The sequence below is a fragment of the Coregonus lavaretus genome (genome assembly GCF_964263955.1).
Source record: "Coregonus lavaretus genome assembly, contig: HAP1_SCAFFOLD_496, whole genome shotgun sequence".
Classification (NCBI taxonomy): Eukaryota; Metazoa; Chordata; class Actinopteri; order Salmoniformes; family Salmonidae; genus Coregonus; species Coregonus lavaretus.
In genome coordinates, this window is record NW_028165072.1 from 354,458 (window position 1) to 365,986 (window position 11,529).

An 11,529-nucleotide genomic window follows, 5' to 3' on the forward strand; every position below is an offset into this window, starting at 1 on the left:
TTGAATGCTGGCGGTGCTTTCACTCTAGTGGTAGCATGAGACTGAGTCTACAACCCACACAAGTGGCTCAGGTAGTGCAGCTCATCCAGGATGGCACATCAATGCGAGCTGTGGCAAGAAGGTTTGCTGTGTCTGTCAGCGTAGTGTCCAGAGCATGGAGGCGCTACCAGGAGACAGGCCAGTACATCAGGAGACGTGGAGGAGGCCGTAGGAGGGCAACAACCCAGCAGCAGGACTGCTACCTCCGCCTTTGTGCAAGGAGGAGCAGGAGGAGCACTGCCAGAGCCCTGCAAAATGACCTCCAGCAGGCCACAAATGTGCATGTGTCTGCTCAAACGGTCAGAAACAGACTCCATGAGGGTGGTATGAGGGCCCGGCGTCCACAGGTGGGGGTTGTGCTTACAGCCCAACACCGTGCAGGACGTTTGGCATTTGCCAGAGAACACCAAGATTGGCAAATTCGCCACTGGCGCCCTGTGCTCTTCACAGATGAAAGCAGGTTCACACTGAGCACATGTGACAGAGTCTGGAGACGCCGTGGAGAACGTTCTGCTGCCTGCAACATCCTCCAGCATGACCGGTTTGGCGGTGGGTCAGTCATGGTGTGGGGTGGCATTTCTTTGGGGGGCTGCACAGCCCTCCATGTGCTCGCCAGAGGTAGCCTGACTGCCATTAGGTACCGAGATGAGATCCTCAGACCCCTTGTGAGACCATATGCTGGTGCGGTTGGCCCTGGGTTCCTCCTAATGCAAGACAATGCTAGACCTCATGTGGCTGGAGTGTGTCAGCAGTTCCTGCAAGAGGAAGGCATTGATGCTATGGACTGGCCCGCCCGTTCCCCAGACCTGAATCCAACTGAGCACATCTGGGACATCATGTCTCGCTCCATCCACCAACGCCACATTGCACCACAGACTGTCCAGGAGTTGGCGGATGCTTTAGTCCAGGTCTGGGAGGAGATCCCTCAGGAGACCATCCGCCACCTCATCAGGAGCATGCCCAGGCGTTGTAGGGAGGTCATACAGGCACGTGGAGGCCACACACACTACTGAGCCTCATTTTGACTTGTTTTAAGGACATTACATCAAAGTTGGATCAGCCTGTAGTGTGGTTTTCCACTTTAATTTTGAGTGTGACTCCAAATCCAGACCTCCATGGGTTGATACATTTGATTTCCATTGATAATTTTTGTGTGATTTTGTTGTCAGCACATTCAACTATGTAAAGAAAAAAGTATTTAATAAGATTATTTCATTCATTCAGATCTAGGATGTGTTATTTTAATGTTCCCTTAATTATTTTGAGCAGTGTATTTCATCAAATCACAAGTGTTTTTTTCCTGTGCAGGACACATTCACACGCGCAAAGAACTGGGTGAAGGAGCTCCAACGACAAGCCAGCCCCAACATCGTCATTGCACTGGCAGGGAACAAAGCTGACCTTTCCAACAAAAGAGCTGTGGACTTCCAGGTACTGAGGAACTCCTAACAGTTAGATGCTGCTCCCACTGGACTATTAGTGGGAAATGTTAAGGTTGTTTAAACAGTAGAATGTCTACAAATGACATTTTTATCATTTCTGTTGATATTCATGAATGCTCACAAACTCTCAAAATGTTGGGTTATTACTGAGTGTATCTATATGTTTGTGATAGACCTCTAAAGATCTCTGTCCTTCCTTTGTTTTTTTGTAGGAAGCACAAGCGTACGCAGATGACAACAGTTTGCTCTTCATGGAGACTTCAGCCAAGACGGCCATGAACGTCAATGAGATCTTTATGGCCATAGGTACGTGTACCACATTATTATGTGTGCATGTATACACTGAGTGTCACACCCTGGCTCTGGGGACTCTAGTATGTTGAGCCAGGGTGTGAGTTTTCATTTGTTTATGTTCTAGTTGTTGTATATCTATGTTGGCCAGGGTGGCTCCCAATCAGAGACGGCTGTAGCTCGTTGTCTCTGATTGGGAGTCATACTTAGGTAGCCGTTAGGCATTCATTATTTGTGGTTTCTTGTTCCGTGTGGGTTTGTTTATGTAACCAGGGACGTCACGTTTTCGTTTTGTTGTTTTGATCATGTGATCATTCTAATAAATAAAATGTTCGCTTTCAACGCTGCGCCTTGGTCCTCCTCTATGAATGACGATCGTGACAGAAGAAACCACCAAGATGTGACCAAGCAGCGTGTCCAGGAGCCATCGCCAGGGAGATCCCTAACAGATCTCCTTCGCCTCCTCGACTGGGTCAAGCCGAGTGAGGAAGAGAAGGGCTTGACATTGTGGCAGAAGGGCGAAAGGCTGGCGAGGGACATGGAGACCTGGTCCACGGGTAGGGGAGACGCCCAGAAATTTTTTAGGGGGGGGCTAACGCCGTGGACGACGGGCCAGCAGGAGACCGCCGCAGAGCGGCCCAGCGGATTGGCAGAGGAGGCCGCCAGGTTACGGGGGCCACTGGTCGAAGAGGGGGTGGAAGATGTAGAGGCACGGCGAGAGGTACTGGCGTGTGTTGCCAGTCCGGTCCGGCCTGTTCCTGATCCCCACGTAGGGCCAGTGGTGTGTGTTCCCAGTACGGTCCGGCCTGTTCCTGCCACTCGCACCAAGTCTACGGTGCGCATCGCCAGCTCGGCCCGGCCCATTCCTGCTCCCCGCACCAAGTCAGTGGTGCGTTTCGTCAGCCCTGTCCGGCCCGTTCCTGCTCTCCGCACCAAGTCTGTGGTGCACGTCGCCAGCCCAGTCCGGCCCATTCCTGCTCCCCGCACCAAGTCAGTGGTGCGTTTCGTCAGCCCTGTCCGGCCCGTTCCTGCTCTCCGCACCAAGTCTGTGGTGCGCGTCGCCAGCCCAGTCCGGCCCATTCCTGCTCCCCGCACCAAGTCAGTGGTGCGTTTCGTCAGCCCTGTCAGGCCCGTTCCTGCTCCCCGCACCAAGTCAGTGGTGCGCGTCGTCAGCCCGGTCCGGCCCGCTCCTGCTCCCTGCACCAAGTCAGTGGTGCGTTTCGTCAGCCCGGCTCGGCCCGCTCCTGCTCCCCACACCAAGCCAGTGGTGTGCGTCGTCAGTCCGGCACGGCCCGTGCCTGTTCCACCGGTGGCGGGTCCGGCACCGGTCAGGTGCTGCGTCACGCCGGAGTTAGAGCAATCCGCTCCACCAGTGTTCAGTTCAGCTCCGGTCAGCAGGGCCAGACCGGACCAGGGGTACTTTGGGGGGTTAGAGAAGTAGTGGGGGTCATGTCCGGAGCCGGATCCGCCGCCGAGGCGGAGTGCCCACCCGGTCCCTCCCCTGTTGTATTTGGTTGGCGCGGTCGGAGTCCGCGCCTTTAGGGGGGGGTACTGTCACGCCCTGGCTCTGGGGACTCTAGTGTGTTGAGCCAGGGTGTGAGTTTTCATTTGTTTATGTTCTAGTTGTTGTATATCTATGTTGGCCAGGGTGGCTCCCAATCAGAGACGGCTGTAGCTCGTTGTCTCTGATTGGGAGTCATACTTAGGTAGCCGTTAGGCATTCATTATTTGTGGTTTCTTGTTCCGTGTGGGTTTGTTTATGTAACCAGGGACGTCACGTTTTAGTTTTGTTGTTTTGATCGTGTGATCATTCTAATAAATAAAATGTTCGCATTCAATGTTCGCCTTGGTCCTCCTCTATGAATGACGATCGTGACACTGAGTATATCAAACATTAGGAACACCTTCCTAATATTGAGTTGCACCCCCGCTTTTGCCCTCGGAACAGCCTAAATTCTTTGGGGCATTGACTCTATAAGGTGTCAAGCGTTCCATAGGGATGCTGGCCCATGTTGACTCCAATGCTTTCGACAGTTATGTCAAGTAGGCTCGATGATCTTTGGGTGGTGGACCATTCTTGATATACACAGCAAACTGTTAAGCGTGAAAAACCCAGCACATACACAATCCAAACCCAGCACATACACAAATCAAATGTTATTTGTCACATGCGCCGAATACAACAGGTGTAGACCTTACAGTGAAATGTTTACTTACAAGCCCTTAACCAACAATGCAATTTTAAGAAAGAATACCAATGCAAATAGTCTGGGTAGCTATTTGATTAGATGTTCAGGAGTCTTATGACTTGGGGGTAGAAGCTGTTTAGAAGCCTCTTGGACCTAGACTTGGCGCTCCGGTACTGCTTGCCGTGCGGTAGCAGAGAGAACAGTCTATGACCAGGGTGGCTGTAGTCTTTGACAATTTTTAGTTGTAGTTGAACCTTTTTAGCAGTTGTAGAACCTGACTGATGCAACCAGTCAGGATGCTCTCGATGGTGCAGCTGTAGAACCTTTTGAGAATCTGAGGACCCATGCCAAATCTTTTCAGTCTCCTTAGTGGGAATAGGTTTTGTCGTGCCCTCTTCACAACTGTCTTGGTGTGCTTGGACCATCTTAGTTTGTTGGTGATGTGGACACCAAGGAACTTAAAGCTTTCAACTTGCTCCACTACAGCCCCGTCGATGAGAATGGGGGTGTGCTCGGTCCTCTTCTTTTTCCTGTAGTCCACAATCATCTCCTTTGTCACACATACACAATCCATGTCTCAACTGTCTCGAGGCTTAAAAATCTGTCTTTAACATGTCTCCTCTCCTTCATCTACGCTTGATTTTGAAGTGGATTTAACAATTGACATCAATAAGGGATCATAGCTTTCACCTGGTCAGTCTGTCATGGAAAGAGCAGGTGTTCATAATGTTTTGTATACTCGGTGTACATTTCTTCCCAGAACAAATTAAATGTGTAGAAACCATGAAGGCTTCCTACTCACTGTTTCTTTTTTTCCCTTCTCCTGTAGCCAAGAAGCTTCCTAAGAACGAGCCAGCAGGTGGAGCCAGTGGCCGGGCCAGTGGCCGGGCAGGAGTGGACCTGCAGGAAGCCGCCCCACAGGCTGGTGGTAGCAAGTGCTGTGGAGGTGGGAACTAACCAACTGGACCGACACACCAACCAACCTGCAGTATCAACCAACTGACCAGACCAGCTGACAAACACATCCCACGGTCAAACCAACCGACGGTCTGACCAACCCCATGCACCAATACTGCACTGATCAACTGATAAGCAAACCAGCTCACAGGCCAATCAACTGTCAACACACAACTCCAAGGTTCCAATGATCCGACCAACAGACATGACACAATTATGACCAACATGATGACCTAAAACTGTTTTAACTTATCCGAGGACATAACAACCCAGTATCTGCAACGAAACTATGGACATCTGACAACACCCAGGCAAAAAACAACAACCCCACTTAGGGAGGAAAAAAATATCAATCCTTACCAATCGCACATAACAGAGCACTGTTCTTCTTTGTTTCACTGTATTTCTGTAAGAAAAATAAAAAATCAAACGCAACTGGGAGGAATAATGAACAGGCTCTTTGGCCCTCTCCTTTCTGTCTCTCCCTCTCTCTTGTCATTTCTTTACCATAATACCACAGTATTTCAACGTATGTCTTCTGTCACTGTTCTAACCCTGTTTAGTTTGGTGGTGGGTGAATGTAGCAATTCTCATGATTTAATTTTGTCTTGTTCCTGATCGTCACCCTTGGGCAAAAGAAGGGAGAGTGTTCAACTCCTCAACCCCAAATAAGGAGTTAGGAGAACAGTTGTTTCCTTCCAGATATAGCAGTTGTGTAGATGAACTGAACTATTACATTGTTATTATTATTGTTATTACTTTCACTTATTTTTGGCACAAGTTAAACAGTATGATTTCAAAGACTAGACCACCTAAGGTTTTCCAATCATTAATCTATGATATCCAACCATATACATAGTGCATTAACATCATTGTCACCAATAAGTCATTTTTAGTATTAATATAATGTCTCTGAATCATTCATATACAATGACGAAAGTGGAATAAAACACAAAGCAAGATTTGTTTTCCTGACCAAAATCACAATTGTGTATTGAAAACATGTTGCTATTATTTGTATAATTATTTTCTTCAAATATGTAACCAATCAGTAGTTACTGTCAATACAATACCTTCCCAATCTCAACATGATACTTTGTCATCCTCAATTATTTTTGTCATGTAAAGATGTCTTTTTTATTTGTATACAATTATTTTGTTTCTGAAGATTCTCTGGTATGGGGTGCACTGGTTCTGTCATCTGTTGTGATTTCAGATTTTATCAGTTTCTTTTGCTTTTCTTTTTCTCTGTTCTTTTTTTACTTTTTCATATCGGGGAGGGATCGTCTGTTATGACATCAATGATTAGCACAACAGTACCTTCAGCTGTCACTGCTGTGAGATGGGGGACATGGGGAGGGCAGGGGTAAACAAAGCAAAACAACATTGTAATTTTACCAATAAATAAGGGGGGAGGTATCTCATTGTCTGCCTGTCTTCTCATTTGTTGTATGACAATGGGTATTGGAGTAGAAGATTTTTCACTTAGTTTTCACCTAACAGCTATGAGTATCTTTACCGACATGTTGGGCGTACCGTAGTTGTTTCCAGTCATACAGAAGCCTTTGTTCTCTAATTCTCGATCTTCTCTAATTCTCAATCTCATCAATAGATCCTCATCAGTCTAAGAAGCCAGCTGAGCTCAGTGAGATTCTTTCTGCTGAAAAATCTCACACTATGGTCTGACTGAATTCCTCACATTCCTGCTCCACAGTCGTGGTCGTCGTCGTCCCGCCAGTGGATTTAGTTGGCCAAAACCCCTTTGCTCTCTCTCTGACATGACAGTAATGGCTGGGGCAGATTATACTTTACCAGACTAGTTGTAAACAGCTGTTGCCCCAAAGCTGAAACCTTTCATTTCAAACGCAAAGGGATAAGTACACATTTTAAGTTATTTCGATTATTTATCCTACATGTTACACAAGAACCTCTCACAACAGTCCTCATTGAAGTTAGAAAGTTAGTGTGCTCTACTGACCTCTACTGGATCGTTAAAGTAGAATTTATACTCAATGGTGGTCAATAAATAGTGTAGCTAATTCAACACAGTGTAATTCTGTATTGTTCTATGTAAATGCATTTGTATGTTTTCATTGCAAACTTTGACAATTCCGGCTACTTTCAATAATTTAGGCAGACTGCAGGGGCCACTGAGACTACAGTACCCATACTGCCTTTCTTCAAATCCAGGGCGAGGGGAGAGGTGAGCGACCCAAAAAAGGGGTGGAGTGGAACCAATGATGTGTATACGTACCATTGAGTGGAACAGGCTGCAGTGAAGCGTGCGTTTTGATATGTCGGACCCGGCGGCACAGACATTTACATTTACATTTTAGTCATTTAGCAGACACTCTTATCCAGAGCGACTTACAGGAGCAATTAGGGTTAAGTGCCTTGCTCAAGGGCACATTTACGTCATTTAGCAGACGCTCTTATCCAGAGCGACTTACAAATTGGTGCATTCACCCTATAGCCAGTGGGATAACCACTTTACCATGGGGGTGATTACTTTATCCTATCCCAGGTATTCCTTAAAGAGGTGGGGTTTCAAATGTCTCCGGAAGGTGGTGAGTGGCTCCGCTGTCCTGGCGTCGTGAGGGAGCTTGTTCCACCATTGGGGTGCCAGAGAAGCGAACAGTTTTGACTGGGCTGAGCGGGAACTATGCTTCCGCAGAGGAAGGGGAGCCAGCAGGCCAGAGGTGGATGAACGCAATGCCCTCGTTTGGGTGTAGGGACTGATCAGAGCCTGAAGGTACGGAGGTGCCGTTCCCCTCACTGCTCCATAGGCAAGCACCATGGTCTCGTAACGGATGCGAGCTTCAACTGGAAGCCAGTGGAGTGTGCGGAGGAGGGGGGTGACGTGAGAGAACTTGGGAAGGTTGAACACCAGACGGGCTGCGGCATTCTGGATGAGTTGTAGGGGTTTAATGGCACAGGCAGGGAGCCCAGCCAACAGCGAGTTGCAGTAATCCAGACGGGAGATGACAAGTGCCTGGATTAGGACCTGTGCCGCTTCCTGTGTAAGGCAGGGTCGTACTCTCCAAATGTTGTAGAGCATGAACCTGCAGGATCGGGTCACCGCCTTGATGTTGGTCGGAGAACGACAGGGTGTTGTCCAGGGTCACGCCAAGGCTCTTCGCACTCTGGGAGGAGGATACAACGGAGTTGTCAACCGTGATGGCGAGATCATGGAACGGGCAGTCCTTCCCTGGGAGGAAGAGCAGCTCCGTCTTGCCAGGGTTCAGCTTGAGGTGGTGATCCGTCATCCATACTGATATGTCTGCCAGACATGCAGAGATGCGATTCGCCACCTGGTTATCAGAAGGGGGAAAGGAGAAGATTAGTTGTGTATCGTCAGCGTAGCAATGATAGGAGAGGCCATGTGAGGATATGACAGAGCCAAGTGACTTGGTGTATAGGGAGAAAAGGAGAGGGCCTAGAACTGAGCCCTGGGGGACACTAGTGGTGAGAGCACGTGGTGCGGAGACAGCTTCTCGCCACGCCACTTGGTAGGAGCGACCGGTCAGGTAGGACGCAATCCAGGAGTGAGCCGCGCCGGAGATGCCCAGCTCGGAGAGGGTGGAGAGGAGGATCTGATGGTTCACAGTATCAAAGGCAGCAGACAGGTCTAGAAGGACAAGAGCAGAGGAGAGAGAGTTAGCTTTAGCAGTGCGGAGAGCCTCCGTGACACAGAGAAGAGCAGTCTCAGTTGAATGACCAGTCCTGAAACCTGACTGGTTTGGATCAAGAAGGTCATTCTGAGAGAGATAGCAAGAGAGTTGGCTAAAGACGGCACGCTCAATAGTTTTGGAAAGAAAAGAAAGAAGGGATACTGGTCTGTAGTTGTTGACATCAGTGGGATCGAGTGTTGGTTTTTTGAGAAGGGGTGCAACTCTCGCTCTCTTGAAGACGGAAGGGACATAGCCAGCGGTCAAGGATGAGTTGATCAGCGAGGTGAGGTAGGGGAGAAGGTCACCGGAGATGGTCTGGAGAAGAGAGGAGGGGATGGGGTCAAGCGGGCAGGTTGTTGGGCGGCCTGCAGTCACTAGTCGCAAGATTTTGTCTGGAGAGAGAGGGGAGAAAGAAGTCAAAGCATAGGGTAGGGCAGTGTGAGCAGGACCAGCAGTGTCATTAGACTTAACAAACGAGGATCGGATGTCGTCAACCTTCTTTTCAAAGTGGTTGACGAAGTCATCCACAGAGAGGGAGGAGGGGGGGGGGGGAGGATTCAGCAGTGAGGAGAATGTGGCAAAGAGCTTCCTAGGGTTAGAGGCAGATGCTTGGAATTTAGAGTGGTAGAAAGTGGCCTTAGCAGCAGAAACAGATGAAGAAAATGTAGAGAGGAGGGAGTGAAAAGATGCCAGGTCGGCAGGGAGTTTAGTTTTCTTCCATTTCCGCTCAGCTGCCCGGAGCTCTGTTCTGTGAGCTCGCAATGAGTCATCAAGCCACAGAGCTGGAGGGGAGGACCGAGCCGGCCGGGAGGATAGGGGACACAGGGAGTCAAAGGATGCAGAAAGGGAGGAGAGGAGGGTTGAGGAGGCAGAATCAGGAGATTGGAGGGAGAAGGATTGAGCAGAGGGAAGAGATGATAGGATGGAAGAGGAGAGAGTAGTGGGAGAGAGAGAGCGAAGGTTGCGGCGGCGCGTTACCATCTGTGTAGGGGCAGAGTGAGTAGTGTTGGAGGAGAGCGAGAGAGAAAAGGATACAAAGTAGTGGTCGGAGACATGGAGGGGAGTTGCAGTGAGATTAGTAGAAGAGCAACATCTAGTGAAGATGAAGTCAAGCGTATTGCCTGCCTTGTGAGTAGGGGGGGGGGCGGTGAGAGGGTGAGGTCAAAAGAGGAGAGGAGTGGAAAGAAGGAGACAGAGAGAAATGAGTCAAATGTAGATGTAGGGAGGTTGAAATCCCCCAAAACTGTGAAGGGTGAGCCATCCTCAGGAAAGGAACTTATCAAGGCGTCAAGCTCATTGATGAACTCTCCAAGGGAACCTGGAGGGCGATAGATGACAAGGATATTAAGCTTAAATGGGCTAGTGACTGTGACAGCGTGGAATTCAAATGAGGAGATAGACAGATGGGTTAGGGGAAAAATGGAGAATGACCACTTGGGAGAGATGAGGATTCCTGTGCCACCACCCCTCTGACCAGATGCTCTCGGGGTATGCGAGAACACATGGTCAGACGAGGAGAGAGCAGTAGGAGTAGCAGTGTTTTCAGTGGTAATCCATGTTTCCGTCAGCGCCAGGAAGTCGAGGGACTGGAGGGTAGCATAGGCTTGGATGAAGTCAGCCTTGTTGGCAGCAGAACGGCAGTTCCAGAGGCTGCCTGAGACCTGGAACTCCAGGTGTGTGGTGCGTGCAGGGACCACCAGGTTAGAGAGGCAGCAGCCACGCGGTGTGAGGCGTTTGTGTAGCCTGTGCGGAGAGGAGAGAACAGGGATAGGCAGAGGCATAGTTGACAGGCTGTAGCAGATGGCTACAATAATGCAGAGGAGATCGGAATGAAATGAACTAAACATCTGGGAAAGGAGAGAGCAAGGCCTCCCTCACCAAAAAAAATATAACTCTCCCAACTTCCACCTCAGAAACTATAATTGTTTCACTGAACCACCCGAATAAAACTCTCCCAACTTCCACTTTAGAAATTAGAATTGTTGTAACCTACAGCGGTTCAATGTTTCAAGGACTAGACTCAACTTACTTTATTCAGCTAGCTAACTATGACGCCATAGCTAACTAGCATGCTATCATCCAATAACACACAGTTTAGCACCAATACTTGGTTACAACAAACTACAAATAGTGTGTTAACACACTAAACAGATAATTTGTGTCCGTGTCTAGTTCTTTCATAACGCAGCAATGATTAAACGTTGGCTAGCTAGCACAAAGATATTGTATTTAGCTACTACAGTACAGCTAGCTGGTAGTGTTGGCTAGCTAGCAATGGCTGCTGTGTTGACTTTGTTTGAAAAACGGCGTCGCTGCGAACGAATGTAGCTGGCTAAAAGGATATTGTATTTAGTTGCTACCGTTGCTAATAGCTACTAGCCAGCTAGTCCAGGAGGTGAGTTGGCTAGCTAGCTAGCTTCGTGTTACACCCGGCACCGCCGAATACAAAAGTAACCTACAATAACTACATACAACAACTACCCACAACAGCCCACGATGCCTACCTATAATACCTAACTACAATCTAAATACATAGTTTAAGCCTTACTCGACAAAGCCCAAGCTAAGTATAAAGCCAAACTTACCCAACGCCAGCTATCTGGGTGGCAGACTGCAATCAGTAGCTGTAATTAAGTACAGCAGCTACCAACCACCTAACGTTAATGCCTCGGATAATGAAGTTAGAAAAACAGCTGAATGGTAGGTAGCTAGCTGGCTCAAATACAGGTACTCTTAAGCGTGAAATAACATTGGAAACAACTAACCACAGTTGCTAAAAGTTACCAGTAGCTACCCGCCATTCAGCTGTCTTGCAACCCCGGCTACATCAAGCTCAGTCTGGTGGGACTGCTGGGGCGGGATCTGGATCGGGGAACAGTGACCCAGTCAGACCAGGTCTTAGCCAACAACAGCGGGCGAGTCAGAAATAAGCCCAAGTCA

General features: G+C 48.7%; 1 protein-coding gene across 1 annotated transcript in view; it reads left to right on the top strand.

Moving 5' to 3' along the window:
* The window catches only part of LOC311116312 (ras-related protein Rab-5C-like), a 36,893-nt gene extending 30,883 nt beyond the window's left edge, over window positions 1–6,010 (top strand). The window contains exons 3-5 of the mRNA XM_084191410.1: window positions 1,348–1,470; window positions 1,694–1,787; window positions 4,791–6,010. Coding sequence (XP_084047536.1) covers window positions 1,348–1,470; window positions 1,694–1,787; window positions 4,791–4,918 — 345 coding nt within the window. The 3' untranslated portion in view covers window positions 4,919–6,010. The remainder of the gene's footprint in view (window positions 1–1,347; window positions 1,471–1,693; window positions 1,788–4,790) is intronic.
* Window positions 6,011–11,529: the final 5,519 nt, after the last annotated feature.